We start from the raw sequence: 22598 nt of genomic DNA on the forward strand, positions 1-22598 counted from the left end.
CAAGGACTAGGAAATTACCAATATTAACAGATGATGTAACCACAATCTAATTAAAATTAGCTCCACTATTACATGAGGATCTAACAGCAGCCTTTTGGAGATCATGTCCGGTTGACGTTTCATTCGACAAATCAAAACCTTACTTGCAAAATCATGCCAGTGTTTTGAAAAGAATTTGAAAACATTCGGAATTATGCCGAGGGTATATGAAATGATTCGGGTGAATTATGAAGTATGCCGGAAACTAATTGCAATATAAAACTTTATATAAAATTTGTTTCAAGACAGAAAAAAACACCCTGTTATGGTATAGCCATAAAATCAATGTTGAAATAGACCAACAAGTTCACCTATTGCATAAATAGTCTCGACAGGTATTTTTAGAATTTGTATACTCCCGAATAACACTATAAAGGGCGAAGTGTAATTGGTTGATATTTAAATTGTTATTTATAAATGAAATGTCACCTGGACGTGGAAGTCCATGCAATGCTGTTAGATTTACTGGTAGACAAAGTAGAGCTAATTTTAACCAGATGGATGTAACCACTAGAGATGTCTTGTATACATTGAGTGAATGGATTAATAATTAGGGAAGGAATGCCAATGGTACCTCCACAAATATCATACACCATCTATCTTCAAAAGTGGCTGTAACAAATGTTTTTGTAAGATACAGGTGTATAATACTATCAATGTTTTGGATATCCAGCTACATATAAATGAGCTTAATAATTGGGGCACTTGCTAGTGATATAGAAACATTAGACAATGTGCTGTATGGCTGAATCTACTTTTAAATGTTTTACTTGGGTTAAAAATGCTTTTGTGTTAAGAATATCATAACCTAGGGTAATGTGCTAATCGGTATAAATCAGATAAAAACCAATTAATCATTGGTATCTTTTCTACAAATATTAAAATACACATACCATTTCAAATCACTATTACACAAACCATCACAAGACAATATTTTTTTATTTTTTGTTTTTCCTTTCATCAGAAACCTATATATATTATTTTTTTTAATCATTTTTTTTAGGCCTTGCATTTTGACAGGATCACATAGCTAATGTCAATGATGTACATTTATGCTGCTTAATATCAACTTACATGGCCGGTTAAACAGCAGTGTCATTTCTTTGTTTATATATATATATATATATATATATATATATATATATATATATATATATATATATATATAATAAATAAAAAGACAGATGCACAATAACAGCTAGCTTTAAAAAAAAGAAAAAAAAAAAGAGAGCAAATATTAATATATTAAAATGCTATTTGTTTTTTGTTGGGTTTGCAGTAAATTGATACACATACATGTAAGAAGCAAACTTTAAAAAAAAGAAAGAAAAAAAGCTATGAAACTACACCAATAATTTATTTCTAGCCTCACGATCTTACATGTTGTACATGTATTCTGACAACACATTACAAGTCCAAATCAGAATGTCAATGCATGTCCTTATGAGCTTGGTGTCTGGTCCAAAATGCAAGGCCTACATGTATAATATGTCCCCAAACCATAAAAGTAGCAACTTTCTAAAAACAAACATCAGTGAAAACTTTGTTTGGAACAGTAAAGTGACGAACTTTCTAATTTACAATACCTATTTGCTAAACTTGCCACTACATGTATAGCAAGTTGCTACACATGTTCGGTCAAGTTAAAAAAACAAGCATGCATGTAAAACATCACATTTCTGGGCTCTCCTGCAGTGCTGTGTAACTAATTATTTCTGGCCCATTGCACAATGTTACTACACTATCACAAGGAACCGCTGAAACGGGAACAGTAGTTGTCTTTCGTACACCTTCAGAAACATGTGAAGAATCAACATTCTCACCATGAACCATTGATAGTTCTGCCACACAGTTTGTTACGTTATCTGTGCTCTTTTCCATCTCCTCCTCATTTGTTTTTCCATCCTGCCGGGCATACTGCTTGGAATAAGAATAGTTCTCAATTGGAAACAACTGTCTTTCTTTCTTCCTCCTACCACTGACTCGGATGCCAATAGTTGATGGTGTATACCGCTTGGAAATCTTCACCTTTGCAGGAACATTTGCAGGCTTGCTGCTCACTTTTTTAGGCTGTTTCACTTCAGGAACTGGATCTGGCTTAATGTCTTCACTTACGTGTTCATCTGCCTTTTCAGGTTGACACACTGGTGTATTTTCTTCAACACCAGGGAGCTCCTCCTTAGTGTCTAGTTCCATATCACATGCTTCTTCTACCTGATCAATTTTCATAGCAGGCTCCTGTTTGATTCTCATCAGTGTTTCTAGAACCAATGGACACTGCTGGAGAACGGATTTCCGTGTGTTTTTAATTGGTCCATCCAGCTGCTGTTTCTTCTTATTGAATTCCATCCACAACATCCTGACCTTAGAAGACAACTTTGATGCCCTTGGTTCCAGGAGTTGTGGTTGTGCAATAGTGGTCAGTGTATTCTTGTCATCGGGATAATGTTGGTGTGCCATGAAGTTGCGCAGAGAAAAGAATTTCTTACAGCTACAGCATCGGATGGACAGCGAGCTTTTCTTTTTGTAGAGATCAAGGTATATGTCACCATCTTGGGACACAGAAGGAAAGTTTTTAGAGGGATTGGCATCTTTGTGACGAACACCAAGAACCCGCTTTTCATTTGTATTGTTTTTCTGAACTGGTAATATTTTATCACTTCGCAATTTCAACATGCTTTTCACGTTCACCTTTATGGCATGGAACCGATTCTCTCGTGCTACCTTTTCCAAATTAATTGGTCTTTTCACAGGTGATGCACCACATTTCACAGAGCGGTATCTTTTGTTCACAACTTTCTGTGATGGTTCACTGTCCGAGCTCGATTCTGCTGAGGACTCTGAATCAGAAAAGGCAGATTCAGTGGATTCACTCTCCAAACCTGACCCCGAACCAGAGTCAGAGTCAGACACCTTCACTTTCTTAATCATACTGTCACCAATGTTGATATTTCTTTTCTTCAGTTCCTCCTTAGCCACTTTCAATTTCTCTGCATCACTCAATTTCTGCTTCTTTCGCATTTGAGGACTTAGTTTCTTCGTATCAGAGATAAGTTCATTTTTACTGGAGGGTTTCTCTTGTTCTTCTGCAGGAGTTTGTTCCACTGATTCACCTTTTAACATTTCCAGAAAATTTATTTTCTTATGTCGGAGACGTTTGGTGATTACAGGTATCTCAGCTACAGGAACAGTTTGTGGACTTGCAGGACACGAAGATGGAATGCTGGATTCTGGACCACTGAAAAACAGCAGCAGAACAAAGTGTCAATTTATAATTATATACAATGATAATGCAACTGGCAACCATTATTTAATAATTCCTGTAAATTAACATCCACCATACCAATGTCCAAAATCAAACGTATGCAAGAAATACCATTCTTTAAATATATAGTATACCTCAGTGGAAAGAGCATGGGTTATTTATAAACCTGAGGCAACCTTACTATATAAGAAAGAGTAATATCAGTTCAACCGACTCCAATAATTTTTTATCCAGCAGCAAAAACTGCCATTGGTAAAGCCCCGAACCAATAGCAATTCATATTACAACTGCAGCAATTGTTGTTGGTGCAATCATTAAGTTTGATTCCTGATTTGATTTCATTTACCTACAAATATAAAATTAAGTTTGAGAGCAATTTAACGGCAAGATTGGAAACTGAATTGATTTACAGGGAACTGGTTATCATCGGTTAGTTCCAACTAAAACACACATGATGTATCAATGAACTGAAGGAGTTAGAATCAGGTTTACTAAGTAACCAGAACAATACCTTGATGCGGAAGCCTTGCCACCAGAATATGATCTTGGTCGTATTCTCTTCCTTGAAGAAGATTTCAGCTGAGATGTGTCAGGGCTCTGCACAGGGTCAGCATCACGTACTACAAACTCTCTTTTCAACACTGCATCTTCTGACCTGGGCAGACGTGGCTGGGGATTTACATAATACCCAATAAGATCTTTCGCATCATCTTTTGATATTATCAGTGTACTCTTCGAGTTGTATGCTCTTCCATATTGGACCAAAAAGTATCGCTGCATTTCGGCACAGTTCAACACTTTAATACCAATAAGCTGACACCTTTTCTTGAGAATACCCGTATCTTTTGCTGGTAATATCTGTTTGTGAATGTCCACCAGACGCACATAAGGAATATTGTCTATCATAATGGCAGGCAGGTCATTCCAGAACATTGTCACCGTGACAATCCATGGCGTGTTGTAATCAGAAATTGATGTGTTTACTGGACAAGTATTGACAGGGTTGTCTGTCACAGCTGCCTCAGGGAACAAATCAGATTTGTCCAGCTTAAAGTCACCACTCATGAAGTCAAATGGCTTTTCCAGAACTGGCAATATTTCTGGTAGGGCTGAACCAAACGATGGGTGTGTGATATTACTGAGGTCTGCATCAAGCAGAGCCTTAACAGGACTCTGACTTGGATCACTGGTTGGAATATTCGGCCTGATACTGCCATCACTAACAGATTCTGGAACAGACACTTGTGAAGTTGACATCTTATTCTTGTCCTCACAGGAGAGATCTGCTTTATCGCCAGACATGTTTTCAGTCTTTGATTCACACCCTGAAATGGTTTGATCGGAGTCCACAAACTGTGTATTCTTAATATTCCAGTTTTCTGGCATGCTATCGTTAACTCTGTCAGAGTCTTGCATTAGAGGAATTTTAACCGATGGATTATAATTCTGATTATTGTCCAGTACAAACTTGGAACTATCTTCTAATAACCCTGTTCGTTCTACATCTTCCATGGCATTAAGCAACAGATCAACTTGATCTGATGTTAATGGCATAGTTTCTCCCATGAAGTTTATGCCAACAGAATCACCATTTGAGTAAAGATCAATAGAATGATCATTACCATCTTCTTCAACCGACTCTGATGCCAAGTTATCATTTTCCATGCTCAAGATGGTGCTGATGATCTTGCTGTCAAAATCAGCAATGCTGTCCACCGGTGCTGTGTTAGTTGGTATAGCACCACCAGACAGTGTTGAAGTTCCACCATAATATTTCTCACTGATCGACAAGCTAGACTTGCCCCTCAACTTGATTGCTTCAATGTCAGCATCAGTTAAGTGAGGTACGATTATATCACCTGGTTTTGGTGCTGGTAAAATGATCTTGTCCGTTGAAGGAAGTGGAAACTCGCGACTTGTCCTTCGTGTACTTCTCGAGCTTTTTGAAAGATAATACACATACTGGTCTTGATATTTTCCAGTAATTTTCATTTTAGATGCAGCATCCAGCTCTAAATCGTCTTGATATTTTTCATATTTCCTTTTAGGTCTCAGATACGAGTTATTCTTATCCAATGGCATTTCAAGATCATCTGGTCTCTTGAAATCCATGATTCTACACAGAGATTCAGATTCAGAAACTATGGGTTCTGTTTTAATCCGCCTGGATCCCTTAACATTGTACTTCCCCCGTACTCGTCTTTCTTTCTGGTGTGCCTTTGTTTTTGACCAACTTGAATATTTTTTGTTTTCAACCTTTGCGTACTTTGTAACTGGTGGGCCTGTAATTAAGACACCACCCCTGAGACAGTAATCATGATCATGATACACCGAATGCGATTCTGGTGGAGTACAATTTACCCCTTTCCTTCGGAGAAGGGTCTCCAAAGATAGATCATGGTCCTCTTGAATCTCAGAACCAGCGTCTGATCGATCCCAATCGGCACATGGGGACTGAAGGAATGTAGGTAAACCAGGAGAACTAGGGACCATTGAAGTAGGTGAACCAATTTCTCCCTTGTCAAAATAAGATCCACAATTTGACAAATCACTGGAATTTTTGGACACATCTCCTGTGATATCTTTATCAATCCCAATACCACTTATTGATGCAAATGTTCCAATCTTGAATTTTCCAACTTTTGGATACAACAGTTCATCCTGATTTTTAATGCCACTTGAAAAAGAATCAGAACTATTGTTTGAGTTATCCCCCTTTTCAATATCAGGATAATCAGCCGCATTAGAGGTATTTGGCACTGTGAACTGAAGTGTTTTTAGTGATGGTGGTCCGATGTCTGACGTACACGAGTCCCTGGACAAAGAATCAACAGATGATGGTGATAACATTGAATGATCACTAGTCTGTCCACCATCATTTAGAGAATCATGATCAATCTCCATGCTCTTGCGAGGATGAACCTGCATGGAGGATTCAGAAAAATTGCACCGAAAGCAACTGCTATCTACCGACAAACTCTCCGCCCGGTGTTCGACATCATCAGTGCAAGAATCTGAATCCCCACCATCAATACTACAAGTGTCCTCAGAAAAATCGCCACTGTGACACACACTCCTACCAAGTGCTGAAGCGTAACAGTGATCAAATTTTATGGAATTGGCAAAAACTGAATCATTACTTTCATCGTTTTTATCACATGATTTATCATGATCTACGTACATTGGATTCATTTCTAATGGACCATTAGCCAAGTCATCGGACACTGCTGATATAGGGTCATCTGAAAGAAATCCGGAGTCCTGTCCAATGCTTCTAGTACTTTCAGCACAAGCCCTATCATCAGACACATCACACTCAATTTTATCCAAATGTAGTTTGCTTTGTGTATCACATATATCCAAAACAGTGTTCTTAGAAGCGAAACCATCATTAGGTTTATCACGCTCTGGTGTTTTTATTAATACATGACATGACAAACATCTATCAGGAACGTCTGCTCCAACTACAGTCAAAACGTATTTCTCAGAGTGGTCAAGTCTTGATTGATTCTTTCTACACTGAAAACAGTAATTGTCTACAGAAGCCATTTCCTCGTGCTCTTTACACTCAACAGGTGATTTTCCCTGCTGGTCAGCTCCTGCAGGAGTTAGTGGAGGCGACATATTGTTTACTTGGTCTTTTAACACAGATTTTCCCTTGGAACTTATTTCAGAAAAAGAATCATCTACCAATGGCTTTGGTATCTGAATATCTGAATTTTCCTTCACACCACATATTTGTCCGTTACTTTTAAGGTCAAGGTCATTGGCATCACTCGTTTTATCATTTTGCTCTTCAGTAATGTCATTTCCTGTACTAGAAGAAACAATACTGTCACACCAAGAATGACTCCTATTAATGACTTTCTCATTTACATTAGCTTGTTGATTTTCGGACTCCGTTTCCTCAGGTGTCAGCATTTCGTTCAAATTGCAAGAATGCTGCTTTTGAACACAACTCTGAACATGTTTCACTGATCCCATTTTGGCTGATTCAGAGTCTTCCTCTTCTGTGGGATCTTCATCATCTTCATTTGATGAACCAGTCTGATCTTGGGCGCCTTGTTCTGTCTGTGACTCAGGATCTTCTCGCTGCAATACTGCTGCTGTGGCAAGAAGATCCAGAGGGTTGAAATCCATAGCACATTTTTCTACCATACTCTTTACCCGGCATGGAGCTCTCTTGGGTCATCAACAGAATTCTACCTAAAAAGAAAAAACGTAATTTTTTTTATATAACTAAGCATTTAATTTCAACAACTGAATAATGCTTGCTTAAACCATTTGACTTCAGTTTTACGATAAAGAACTTTATCACTGCCCAAGACTGACACCAGATATAGGCTATCATACAGAGACACATATTGCTACAAGTACATATTTTGTTATCACAACTGAACTACGATAATAAAATGTTTTTATTTGATAATTAAGCTATTATAAACATATATTTAAGAACTTTAGGTCACACACATCATATAGTTACTCACGAGTAAACAATTTAAACATTACTATCATGAGAAATATGTTCTTCAATATTAAAAGTTATATGGATATGGATTGAACAATGGTCAATGACCCACAAAAGACAGACATAAAAAAACAGTTAAATTATGTCTTGTTTAACGACACCGCTAGAGCATTGATTAATCATCGACTACTGGATGTAAAACATTTGGTAATTTTGACTCGTAGTCATAGAGAGGAAACCTGTTACATTTTACAATTAGTAGCAAGTGATATTTTATGTGCACCATCCCAGACAGGTGGTTTAGCACATACGACACTCTTTTGATATACCAGTCATGGTGTACTGGCTGGAATGAGAAATAGCTCAATGGGCCCACCAACGGGGATCGATCCCAGACCAACCGCACATCAGGCGGGTGCATTACAACTGGGCTACGTCTTGAACCCCAAATTAATAATGTTTTGTAGTTGCTCCAGCAAGTTTTGTCACTAATATGGTTGTAAATTCTGATCCCAGGCAGCGTTTATATTTATTCCTTGGGGCGGGACATAGCCCAGTGGTACAGCATTCGCTTGATGTGCGATCAGTGTGGGATCGATCCCTGTCAGTCGGCCCATTGGGCTATTTCTCGTTCCGGCCAGTGCACCTCGACTGGTATATCAAAGGCTGTGGTATGTACTACCCTGTCTGTGGGATGCATATAAAAGATCCCTTGCTGCTAATCGGAAAGGGTAGCCCATGAAGTGGCGACAGCGGGTTTCCTCTCTCAATATCTGTGTGGTCATTAACCATATGTCTGACGCCATATAACCGTAAATAAAATGTTTTGAGTGTGTCGTTAAATAAACCATTTCCTTCCTTCCTCTCATGACTGAAAGTTAAATTAACTATGTACAAAGCCCAGACTAACTGTAAAACTGTAGACAATACCAACCACTTAGTAGTTACTGGCCATGTTTATTATCAAAACAATAACATGCTCCAGAAATGGGATGCTGATGTGAAATGTTAAATGCATTTTTTAAATATTCCTTAAAACGGATGTAATATCTACTAGGTATTTTGGGAATCTTCCAAGTCAATATATAAGTATTGTTACGCTTCTGATACAAAATCAATATGCAGCTTGTAAAATAATTATTTTCAGTTCAAATAATATTTATATGACATTCATTATTATTCATTCATAATTGTTATCTGAAATACTTTAATATTTTAGGCCATTTTTCAGATCGTCGTCGACTAATTAACAGATCAATAATAATTGTTAAAATTCCAATGCACTCACACAGTCACCTGACAACTCTTCTGAGATTTGTTCAAGGAGAGTAATTTATAGCTCCCCTTAGTATGTGAATTTATAGGGCATTATATTAATATCTTAATAGCACCCATGTTTTCATTTTATGAAGAGGTCTGTGTTTTCAGGTCTTAAAGGCGCACACACCAGTTTCAACCCAGAAAAATGGACACTAAGTTTGGTTACGTTACAAACCTGTAACACATTTGGATAACATTACAAGAGAGTGAAACAAGAGTCTATGAAGTTTAAACAGTGAAATCCTGTTACAATTAGTCTAAAACTCGACTCCATAGCTGTTGCTTCTCAGACGCATGTGCGTTTTTAAAAGTATTTAAAAAATGCATTTTCTGGTATTAGAAACACCAGGATGACCAGAAAAACATTGGTTGTACGGAAATGGATAATCTGAACAATAAAATATAAGTAAAGTTTGATTTCAGTAAATGGCTCCAATATGAAAAATATGCCGTTTAAAAACTAGAGTGTCCCTTTAAAATTAGGGACTTGACTAACAGATAACTTTAGATAAACAGTAGTGACCTAAAAAGTATTCAAAGCAGTTAAGCATATGGACAGTATCATGCACTTCACCCTCCAGTTTCACAAACAAGTTTGCTGAAATTAGCATGAATAAATATATCAAGCCTAAAACAAAAACCACATAATTAATAACAATAAAACATTTTAAAAACTACATGTATGCAACTACAGTTTATATCTTAGATACATTACAATATATACTTCTACCACAACAGGTACAGAGGCTATCTATTTAGGTCAAGAGAGTATTTCCTTTTCCTTGTAAATGTCAGAGACATGCTTAGCCAACCGTTTCTAACAAGGCAACCACGTCCAGGCAAACTGGGCAAGGCTGAACCAATACACATAGAGCTCTCCACACAGCAGAGAAGAGGCAAACTTAAAGAGTAAACAAACAATCTCCAGTAGTTTCTCCAGGGTCTTTATCAGGAGACTGGAAATAACATACTGTAGGTAATCAGCGCATGTTTACTGGCCTCTGTGGTTGAACAATCGGACTTGAGACTGGTAGGTACTGGGTTCGCCTCCAACCAAGAGAGACTTTAATGAATAGGCCACGACTGGTATATCAAAGGTCATGGTTACATGGTATATGCTATTCCGTCTGTGGGATGGTGCATATAAAATATCCCTTACTGTTAATGGAATTTTTTTTTAGCAGATTTCTGCTTGAAGACTATATGTAAAAATTACCAAATGTTTGACATTCCATAACCCAGCAAAAAAAGCTAGTGAATTTGTAATATCAGTGCTCGAAATGCAGTGTTAGTACATGCACCAGTGCATGCTGATTTTTGCGTGTGCATGTAACTTTTAAAACCGGGTGCACGCGGTGCATGCTAATATTTTTCAAGTATTGTGTATTGCGTAAAAAAGTTGATAACTTGCTTTATACAAAACACAAATATTCGTACGTTTTTGTAATAGGCCTATTATAGATTTCTGTAAGGCGTTTACGTTGGGTGAAATTTTCAAATTTGATCAAGAATCCTTCTGGTACTGTTAATAAATAAATATAGGTATTGCCGAATAATTCCGAATAGCTTCGTATAAAAAAACAAACGAAGTTGCCTTATTTTTGGTGCATGCAACTTTTTTTTCAGCATGCAACTGGTGCATGTAGATTTTTTTTTTCATTTCTAGCCCTGAATATACTTAATATAGTTGATAATTTCCACTAGCCCAGAGCAATAAAACATCCACTAGCCAGGTCCTGGCTAGTGGATTTGTTGAACACGCCTGTCCTGAACAGACAGCCCAGATAGTTGAGGTGTGTTCTCAGGATTGGATACAAGCACGGAAATACGTACATACGTGTATTTAAATGAAATGAAATGAAACACTAAGTGATCAATGCATGCTTAAACAGGTAGTCAAACAGTTCTTGGCTGTTGGGTGGGCAAACCAGCAACAACAGACCGACTGCTGGTGTATATTTAGTTCAGCCATGTATTGATTTTACAGTGCGTCACTCATACAACTAGTTAGTGACTGGTTGTGTAGATACCGATACACATGTATGCAAGACCTAAATGAGAAGACACACTAAAGGACATTGGTGTCAAGTGTCCACTGACAACAACAAAACCTGTATAGTGTATCCAAAATATCCGTAACCAACTTACAAGATAGAATCTCAAGTTATTCATATATATACAAAATCGTGATATAAATCCACTTTACAAAATTTAACTGTTCCGACCAGATCTTATTAATTTTAAAAAAGAACATGTTCAAGAAATTATCATATATATGCAAGGCTCAAATAGCATATAGTAGGTGATTTTAATGCAAAAAACACTACTCGTTAACTAAATGTATTAAGTACACATTAATCTACTAGGTGTCAATACTTTTTACCCTTCATACACTCGAGCAGAAACCCTGGTTCAGGTCAGAGCAAGCAAAACCCACAAAACAAGTCATACATGACCATTTTTTGGCAGGAAAGAATCAGTTTCTGTTACAGAATTTGTATGTTAATTGTTAGCCATCGCCATAATTGATTGAAACATGAGTCTCAAACAACTTGTACATCGGCCATTGAAATAAGCAGCAGTCAGCTGAGCCTATTTAGTAGGGTACGTGATATTGATCATTCATAACCTAATGGTTATAACTAAATGTTCAAAGGTTCTATGTACAAAAATATAAGCTTTTTTTTTCGTTACATGAAGTTCAAGTTGTAAATACATTTAAGACTTACAGCAAGTTATCCACCACATTTCAACTCTTCTTATGGTTGAGTGTTTACATACATTTGTGTTATAGCATCATGTATAAACGTGTGTGCATGCAGCATTTTAATTTTTTATCCATAATTATACATGGGTGCGAGTCTGACTGTATAAGCTAAATAAAACACTAGTTTGTGTATGAATATGTTTTTGTTTTTTTTAATGCAAGTATAAGAAATAACAGGACCCATTCAATCCACACAGATGAAATTAATTTAGAAAATTTGTTTCTAATTTTCATTATTATTAATATTTACCTAGTACTAGCACAACAACAATGCTATACGACCCTGAGTTATAACATCCACTGCAGAATTATCTCCCCTTGCCAGATGTATAACCTACACCCATGCATGGGCAGACCGTATATCCTCGTTTCTGATTTTAAGTTGAATAAGATGTCAATAAGTTTTAAGCACCATACATCTTTAAGCTTTATGATAAATATCAGGGATTTATCAGTTGTCCACCTGGGTTTCATGTTCAATGAGACTGGAAAAATTTGCGCGAGTAAATCATACTTTGAAAAAAAAAAATCAGGAAACGGACCGATGCAGTATACCACTGTTAAATTATTATAAGTGATAGACCCTACTTTTTAAACACTACAATGTATTTTTCACTATTAAAAGCCGTTTTTTTTGCAATTTAAATTAGAAGTACATTGTACTTACATTTTATCATTTAGAATATTAATTTTCATACACCTGAAGTGGTTCTGGTAATCCAGATTTTTGTAATATCCCAAAATGCATTTTTCATAATTCTAAAAACGCACATTCGTCTGAGCAGTAATGGTTATTGAGATGAGCACTAAAGTAATTTTTAGACAATATTTCCCTGTTTAGACATCAGATTTTAGCCTCTCCCTCTCTTATAATTTTATCCTGATGTGTTACAGGTTTGTAGATCAACTAAACTTGGTGTCCATTTTCTAGAGCTGAAACTAAGGTCTGCACCTTTAAAACGGACATAATTTAATATATATATATATATATATATGTTTTGGGAATTTTTAATACAGACATCCCTGAATGTTAATTTGTTTCAGAAGTTTACATGTTATTTTATTTGGATGAAAACCTATTTCTTATAGGAAATGAGAAAATATGACACGGGACATGACCGATTGTTTTCTACTTATTTTGACGGAAGTACATAATGTGTAAGTTGTAACAATTCAGTTCATTGCTGAAACAAGGTTAATTGTGTTTGGATTGAGTTAATATTTTACTGTCCGAGCAATAGCTAAAATATTTGGTACCACAAAATGCCTGGAGAAATCCCTGGTTATTCAGGGTTTCTGCCAGAGGGTAAAATTACATATCCTAAAATCTTGGAACTTAAATATTTTTAGATAAATTATAAACCGACATCTAAAAGAAACTTTTCAAGGTTTGAAATATTATTATAGAAAATCACCAAATGGTATGGTAGGAAATGAAAGTATGTTTCAATTGGTACATAGTATATATATTTAAAAAAAATAAAAATCATTGTCTTTGGGCCATATTGAAAAGTACAATGGCACGGTGGTTTTTCATTAAGCATAAATAAGTGTAAATTGTTATTTAATAACGAGTGTGCCATCCGTTAAAAGTCAAGCACTTGGCACCTCACTGTGGTGGTCAGCCTTCATATGACGTTATTTAAAATACGCCACGATTCTCGTTTAAAAGCGTCAGTTTACTAGAGGGTTGGTCCTTTTTTAATTTTGTCATGTGACAATCTGGTTAAACGTTGATGTTATTAGCATTAATGTAATGAACAAAACGTGCAACATCGCTTGGCATTATAGTGTTGAAAAAAACACTCCAATTGGTTGTCACTGCAGAAAAGTTCATCTCTGTACTTTTGTGCATTTAAATTTCCATCAATGTAAAGTTTCTTTTGGACGTCATCATAGTAAGAGAACTGCTGTTTAAAATTTGTCAAAGTGCATTAAATGGAATATCCAATTTCAAACCCATAACCACCTAATTGGGGCACTTATAGTCGGTTTTATTATTATTACATACCCTCAAATTATTTTCTGGCAGAAAGCCCGTTACTGTATTCAGGCCAAATGATCCAGGTTTTGTTAAAAACAAAAAAATAGCACTACTTGTTGACAACTTTCTCACTCCCTCATAAATGAAAGTTTTGCAATAATATTAACTTTATTATTAAACAAAACGGCCTCAGTGGTGTAGTAGTAATGCCATCAGACTTCAAGCTTGTAGGTACTGGGTTCGTATCCCACCTGAAGCAATGGGGCATTTTTCATGCCAGTATCGGCTCCAACCCAGAGTGAGTGCATCGCTAGGCTCAATGGGTAGGTGTAAGGCCACATACACTGAGTTTCACTCACTTCACGGGTGCGATTATGGGTGTGTTGGGATGTGGATGTGGAGGTGGACAGTGAAAGAAGTTGAAAGATACGAGTTGCCAGATCGGGAAGAAATGAGATGGAATTCAAAGGAGAGAAATTCATACCATTGCTTAAAATCAATAAGTATATTGGTATAGTTAATTAATAAAACAGTAAACATGCGACACCATTTTGCTCCATCCCACTGAATGTGTCATCTGGTGAGCAGGTTGTTACGTAACACTTATAGTGTCACATCAGGAATTAGTTGTAGATCTGTAGATCTGGCAGTTTGTTGATTTTTGCGGAATGGTGAAACAGACATGTCGCAATGTTCTGTAATACCCATCTCAGCAAGCGAGCAATAAATATTATTTTCCAGTGCAAAATAAACTGGCTACAAAACAAATCAACAATGTACGACGTTTTGTCCATGTATTGGTCTCCTCTGTATTTGAGAAACCTACATATTGAATTGATGAACTGAGTTGAGTGTTTACTTAATTGGTCTATTCTTTTACAGGGGACATTTCAAAATCGCAGGTAACCGGAAGTCAGTTCACGCGAGTTTTACTGAGGTCACCAATTGTTCATTTTAGTTAATAGTTCTTGTAACCGACGAGTTAGGCCTACCTAATCCTAAAAAACACTTGAACTACACTTCTGTGCTACATTGGTGGTTCAAAAACAAACTGATTTTCACTTTCATTATCGATATATGGTACTTTTAATTTTAGAATGTAATTGTCCACCACGTTGGCTGTTCTTGTGATTTTAAAGTTGCGTAACCGACACACGAACAGAATGGTTCTCATTAAATACTGTGCCCTGCTTTTAGGTGCCTCCATCTGTGATTCCTGATTGGCAGGTGTATATTTGGTAAAGTACCAGACTAAGCAACTGCCACCGTCTAGACACAAAAGGGCCTACCAGTACCATATTATTAACATCACAGAGTATTGTGACGTGTCCTAATATTAGTCTGTTTAATGATATGGAAAAAATGTAGGCACTTATGTTATTAGCATGTATAGACTTTTCCATCAGGACCCATGATACCATATTGCTAAAGAAAATTAAAACTTTTCTCCTATAAATAACCTGTTGTCGTAAAATGGTAATGGACATGGTCAACTGCCAGGGTTTATTAGACCGTAAATAATTATATGATACTATTGATCAAGTAGACTTTTCCATCAAAACCTACAAAACAGACAGTCGAAAATTTTCACTTGCTTATCGTGGGTGAATGTTTTTGCTCGAATGTACCAATTTAGGCCTGATAGTATGCACTTCTTTCTTTTTTTATGAGAGAAAAATACTATAATCCCATTTCATTTTGTTAATGCAAATTGAAATATATTTAGTTAAATAGTTTATTATATTATCAAGTCATTTATGTTGTTTTACAAATCAGGTTGGTCAAAGCGAAGTGTCTTGTCGTAAATTACTGCGTTTGTTTACACTGTGCATACAGAGTTGGTAGGAGCAGATGTCACTTCCTTCCAAGCTAGAGAACCAGATGCAACGACAAAAGAAACAAAATGGCTGCCCCCAGTTAACAGGAATAATCAGTTTTTCTTATTAATTCTAAAATTACACGTTTTTCATTTCTTAAAGTGTAAGTATGTGTTGGTGGTCCAGGTATGCATCTTTCCAACACATGATGCCAGTGATGAAAGTCAGAAACAGATATAACACTGGTACCATATCTCTTGCACGGCAATGGTTTCTTCATATATCAGGCCTCTGAAAATTGCGAGTGCAATAATTTTGTTAGTGTCGATCACGAAAGTATAGTTTACTTAACCCATTTTTGTTTGTACCTTAAATTTATGACCTCTATTAAAAATACTGCAATGAAACTGTATCCTGTATCCTTGTGGTATTGGTTTTGGCGCGCGGATAAGAAACAATCTTGCGTAGTGTAAAAATAACAATGCTTTCCTTGTTATTATTTACAGACACATAACCTAATGTGTGTATATATAATATATATATATATATATATATATATACACATCATTAAAATATTTATATAAACATTAAATTCAATAAGCAGGGCTAGCTCTACCACTCATCAAGAACAATTGGCAAATTTTATTTTGATTTTGATTTGGCGAAATAATTTCATGTCATAATTGGTATTTTGTTGAAAAATAACAGTGGATTTTGCATATTTGAAGATAATTTGGCGAATTGTTTTGCTAACCCAAAGCTAGCCCTGATAAGACTGCTCAATATGTTGTTCCCTTTTGTTAATGTTTCACGTTGAGAGACAGTTAGTCCAAAGTTGTTTTTTAAAGAATGAAACAGTTTGACTTTTGCTAAGTTTTCTTATTTCCAGGCCAAATTTAATTAAAATGTTGATAAAACCGAAATTGTAACATAAAATAAAAAATCAATGTTATTTATCATTAAAAACCTATACATTCATGTATGTGTATTACTTACCAAAAATGATGAAGAACAAAATAAGTTTAGGTTGAAAAAAATATATAATAAATTAAGATTCACGAGGTTTAGTCAGTCTTTCTTGGTCCATGCATGAATATTATATTGAGAAAGAGATGGGAAATCAGTAACAAAAGAAATTATCAGGACCCTGAAACGTGTGTAAAATCACAGAACTTAAGTCCATTACTCATTCACCATTGAATGGATTACTAAAACTAATGTCCAACGATTACAAGTCACAGAACCAAAAGTGTTTCCCATTAAAAAATGTTTATAAAATCCTAAGGCCTCAATCACTTCGGTTGTTATCTTTTAAAATACTAACCCACCACAATAATAGTGCTCAATAAATATTTCAAGATTACACTGATCAAGTCTACATTTTTAACTGCATCTGATTTCAACATGTACTATAGTGATTAGTTGTAAGCAAGAGTTTAGTCAACCATGCTATCTTAACTGGATTAAATGTCATTAACACTGGCTAATTTCACAGTAATACCTGCCGATTGCCTTTCTATGGACCTCTGCTTTGACTGGTAATTTGTTTCAGTCTTGACTACTACATCAGCCTGTGTGCATGAGCATGACCAGCTGTGGTTTTTAATGAACAAGTATGTTTCATGGCTAAAAAGTTTGTTTTAAAGTATGTGTGACTAACATGGTAAAACATTATAAAATGATGGTTCATTTAGACACACCCAACAATTTTGGTGACATGTGAATAATTAATTGCTTAATGGATATTAGCTTAAAGTTTACCATTAAGTATTCATGATTAACATTTTAAGCTAATTACGGTCTAACCCACTTTGAATTGTGAAAAAACCCACTTCTAAGTTATAAACAGGATGTTTTATACCCTTTAAGCTTATGTTTAGTACATTATGACATAATCATTTAAATTTAATGAAATTACTCATTATCCTTATTTACATTTTTTTTTCCTTATTTAATTATTTTTTGTCATAATCTGCATCATCCTGAAAAATTTCACCACCAAATCATAATCCATCAAAGTACCATCTTCCTAAATATATAAAACAGGAATTGATGATTTCAATCACTTCCTTTCATCTTATTTGTAATCCTCAAGTAAGCCACAGATTCTACATCTGAATCACATGTTGCCAAACAAACGTAAACAATGTATGTGTCCCAGTTTCACTTTTGCCGCCATTTCCAGCTTCCAAGAAAACTCGCTCAATACAAGGTCATATTGGTTACGGATGCATCAATGTGGGCATTTGCACAACTATATATGCCTCATACTCACATATAAAGGTAATAAGATGAATTTGGTAATCCAAAAGTTGGAACAAACTGCTGAAAAAGGAACAAAGGACGAACATTAGCCGAGCATGATGGTACAGTCCTTTCTTCTCGCCAACACTGCAGGTGGAATGCGTTTAGTGGTCACGGGACCTCTATTCAGCCAATCGCAACACGGCTTTACCACACCATTAAACCATATGCTCAGCCATAGCGTACACAATCGAACAGGATGGTTAATACAGGCTCATTTGAGTATTTGCAATATCTTTCTCCTTCTTTTTCTTATTTTAACTAAAATGTCTATCTACACACGTATTATTCATAAATAAAATTAATACAAAAACACATTTAGAAATTTCTTAATTTGTAAAATGAATTCTTACAAATATTTTTTTTACAAACTTTGGGCCCTATGAATTATTAACAATGTGATAAGGCAGTCTAAACCTGTTTAAATAGATATAGTTAAGACAAATAAAATATCAGTAATACTGATACATTAAGATTTATGTATGAACTATATATAAAACAATATGTGTTTTAACTTTATTTAAACGGTAGATTTTAGGTAGGGCCTAATATATATTTAAATACTAGGCCTAGTGACGGTAGTCCTACTGTTGGTTTGAAGATTTCTTCAGTCAAACTTCATTAAAAACGACGTTATCCACACCACACTGGATTAAATATTGTTTTAAAAATATTTTGTAATCATTTTAAGTATGGGGATTTAAAAATAATAAAGCACCCTAAAGACATATAGGTAAGCCTACCCCCATCTCCCCACACACATGCACACAAAGAAGAATTATTAGAATAAACATTTATATCGTACTTACATGTGATATGTTGTTAATACATACATACATTTATACATACATACACACACACAACACACACACACACACACACACACATAGTATGGTCCCCCCCCCCCCCCCCACCCCCATATGGGTTGCTCCCCTAAAAAATATATAAATCCTGGCTACGCCAGTGCTTGGTATGGTATTCGTTTCAAAATTAAAAATATAAAAATACATGTATAGCCAGTGCCAGGCCTCATGCTTATAAACCTTAAAGTCTAGACTTTAATAAAGTCCAGACTTTAACGTCATGGCAACGCCATTCAAATAGCATTTTAAGTTTTATAAGCACGGGGCCTGGTCTGTCCACATCTGCGTGTAAGTCAAACGAATACCATGCCAAGCACTAGCATAGCCAGGATTTTTTTGATTTTTTTTAGGGGAGCAACCCATATGGGGGGGGGGGGGACCATACTATGTGTGTGTGTATGTATGTATGTATGTATGTATGTGCGTGTGTGTGTGTGTGTGTGTGTGTGTGTATGTACGTATGTACGTACGTACGTATGATTTTATAAAATTTAATATCTCCTTACGCCAAGTGCTGACACCAAGACATAATTCTGACAACATTAGCCATATTCAATCGCTTTATTTTGACGTCAACTGTCGGTGTGGTAATTAACACCTTTTGATGTAAATTATTTCTAAGACAACCGCAGATTTTGATATGTTCTGACTCCGAGAATGATAAAACTATAGGCCTACTACACTTAGAAAAAAAAGAAGAGTACAGTGAGTTTCATTTAAAACCCATTACCCACCGCTGAGGCTAAACCAATTTTACATAGTGCAATACTTTAAGGCTATTGATATACATGTAGGTTACCAGAGAAAATGTAGACAAAGGGGTCTATTAGTTTCATATTCGAACCCGCAAGGTCCTGACCACTATACGCTCACGATAACACACACACACACACACACACACACACACACACACACACACACAACACACACACACACTTCATCATGTTCATGGTTCGTTAGAACTGCTGTATCATGTACTAGTATTCACAAGTGACGAAACATTCAATGTAACTGGGAACTTAGGTCACGTAAATATACAAACTAATTTAGTCAGGTCCGTATGAACGATATCTGGGGTGGTTGGGAACAATTTCTTGGGGACACTGTTTCTAGTGGGGGAGGGGCAAGCCAGATTTAAAAAATATATATCTTTATGTCTTTATTTAAATATAGAGTAGGGGAAAAAACCGTAACTATATATGTTCGTCCTCCAGTGGGGGCGGCCACAGATCCCCTCCCATCCTCCGTGCTTGTTTAGTACGACATTTATAATAATACAGTGGTGTTGAAAGGTGCCAAAAAGTGGGAGGGGGCCACACTTTTATATTTACACACTTTTACACCATTATAAAGCAAATATAAAATGGGGGGGGGGCACATGTCCCCCTTGTCCCCCCCCCCCCGCTTCCTACGCCAGTGTAATATAATAAAATAAGTGATATTACAATAAATTTGGTGAGCTCCATTCAACAAAAATACTAATGTTTATTATCACACGAATTAAGAAATATAATGTTGTTGTTGTTGGGTTTGGGTTTTTTTGTGTAAATTATTATTATTGGGCTACAATGAAGGACAGTCTATTTCCTAATATGTTCTATAAAAAGAACCTGTATCAGCGGCAGTCCAGTAACTTTAAAGGTGGCATGCGTTATTTTCAAAAGCCAAATTAATGGAGTGAAAAGGTGGACCATATATATATATATATATATAAATATATATGACACACAGACACAGACACACACACACACACACACACACACACACACACACACACACACAGGGTGAGAGAGACAATACACAATCTGAGCGTAGCTGTGAGGGGCTGCGGCGGATCTAGGATGTTGTAAATGGGGTCACACAATTCTAAAAATGGAAGGTACCCCTCTCCTTGGATCCACCAAAATCATGGGACCCAAACCCCCATCACCATCCTCCCCACCTCCGACCATCTACAATCCTAATATCACTTTCTAGGATGGGGGTTTGCTTGGGTGCCCCGCCCCAATATAAAATCTGGAATACGCCATACAATACAACGCATGGACTGTGAGAATCATTTGCGTGTTGGCCTATTTAGAATTCATAATAAAACATTTTCATATACAATTATTCTATAGGCCTACGTTATGGATATTCTTGTATTTCAGGTTTACATTGATATTATTTAATTTTCATACCTTGTAATTTTACTGAGGAGTAGGTACAACAACTACAGAGCCATCGTTACGGGTATCTGTGTTCAGGTTGCCTGACTTCGCCCGCGTTTGAACATGTGAGACCAACCCCGTCAATAACACGTTGTTGAATCCCAGTATACATAACACGGTGAAACGACAGGCTAAAAATAGCACCAATCCAATCACATGATCGTGATTCACCGAACACGCTTATGGTAGACTGGATTCATGTCTCTTATATCACTGTCGTTGCCGAGCTATTCTTATCAGTTGTATTCCATAATAAAAACAGTTTTCATTAGAGAAATTATGTTGTGTTGTGCGCCCCTACCCCTCCAAGACAGTTCATCACAACATCTTGAAAATATTGGGTATTTTTACGCTATGTCAACAGTACACACGTATTGTTGGCCAGTCTACATTTTGTGACACGTCACCGAATAGCCAAATTTAGGAAAACTAGGAGAAACAGGATAGTTTTGTTGTCTCAAAACAGGAAATCCTTTTTTAAACCCTGATTTTACAAACGCGTAATACTTTACTGAACTAGAGAGAACATTATAAATTAAATAGTCCATAAGGTAAACAGAAAAAGGAGAAAAAAAAGAAGAAGAAAAAAGCGGCTTTATGGTTAGGCTACATGATTAATTTTAGAAAAAATATTTTAAAACATTATATTTTTCTCAAATATAATATAATCCAGTCTATATTGTAAAACAATATGCAATAGTGTGTGCAGATGGGGTTGGGGGTTAGGGGACGAAAAACCCCTTTAAAAAAATAAATATATATATATATTTTCCGGGAAAGCATAAGCCGACACCATACACCATACAACCCCCCCCCCCCCCCCCCCATTTTTTTATCTGCATACACGCCTGGTAAAACGTGTGGTTTGTGTAATATAGGACTAGATTATTTGACATTCTTCCTTCAGAGAACTGTTCAAGCACGGCTGTCGTGGGAATTTACAACCCGTAACTTCGCCATAGAGATCTATCCAAAACCGGTATAACCTTAATTTTGTTCAAGTAAAGTGAAATTAAAAGTGAAGCTATCAATGAAAGCTCTCAATATATATATACTATAAAAGTAGCGGATCCAGAGGATGAGTTCTAGGGCAAGTCCACCCAGTCCCGAGCGCTACATAGGACCTATTCCCGCCCTAGCGTACAAATAGGTTTTACCAAAAATCTGACAGCCCGGTAACTGGCCTAAAAATTACATTTTTCAGTTGCACCGCTCCCTAAAATCTTGGATCAGCTCCTGCATATGTATGTATGTATGTATGTATGTATGTATGTATGTATGTGTGTGTGTGTGTGTGTGTGTGTATGTGTGTATGTAGGCTTGTGTGTGTGTATGTATGTGTGTGTTATGTAAGTACAATGTATATACATTGTATGTATCACAATTGCAGTTTGTCTCTGTGTAGGTGTGCGTGTGTGCGTGCGTGCGTATGTGTGTGTAATTGCTGTGAATAAGAGTTCAGGAGTTATTGCTCAGCAAACTAGTAACTAGGGTGTGGTGTATTACACTACAAAGTGAAAGGCGGGCCTCGATTATGAAACCACAGCGTGTGTTACCA

At 36.3% G+C, this 22598-nt stretch overlaps 1 protein-coding gene across 2 annotated transcripts; it reads right to left on the bottom strand.

Moving 5' to 3' along the window:
• Positions 1–1251: 1251 nt before the first annotated feature.
• Positions 1252–21110, bottom strand: LOC121383262. Of its 2 annotated transcripts, XM_041513173.1 has the most exons (4): positions 21011–21106; positions 17939–17988; positions 3816–7510; positions 1252–3277 (listed from the first exon to the last, which is right to left on the bottom strand). In XM_041513173.1, exons 3-4 carry the CDS (start codon positions 7460–7462, stop codon positions 1711–1713), a joined length of 5214 nt encoding a protein of 1737 aa, XP_041369107.1. In that variant the 5' UTR covers positions 7463–7510; positions 17939–17988; positions 21011–21106; the 3' UTR covers positions 1252–1710. The 2 variants fall into 2 exon arrangements, with proteins under 2 accessions (XP_041369107.1, XP_041369108.1); XM_041513174.1 differs by lacking the exon at positions 17939–17988 and having other exon boundaries at positions 21011–21110.
• Positions 21111–22598: the final 1488 nt, after the last annotated feature.

The sequence above is a fragment of the Gigantopelta aegis genome, chromosome 10 (assembly GCF_016097555.1).
Source record: "Gigantopelta aegis isolate Gae_Host chromosome 10, Gae_host_genome, whole genome shotgun sequence".
Lineage (NCBI taxonomy): Eukaryota > Metazoa > Mollusca > Gastropoda > Neomphalida > Peltospiridae > Gigantopelta > Gigantopelta aegis.

Bases quoted from the DNA above. Each gene is read 5' to 3' on its own strand.
- LOC121383262 (XM_041513174.1), bottom strand. From the start codon at position 7,462: ATGGTAGAAAAATGTGCTATGGATTTCAACCCTCTGGATCTTCTTGCC. The intron at 3,278-3,815 runs GTATTGTTCTGG...GCTGTTTTTCAG, and splicing joins GGCAAGGCTTCCGCATCAAG to TGGTCCAGAATCCAGCATTC.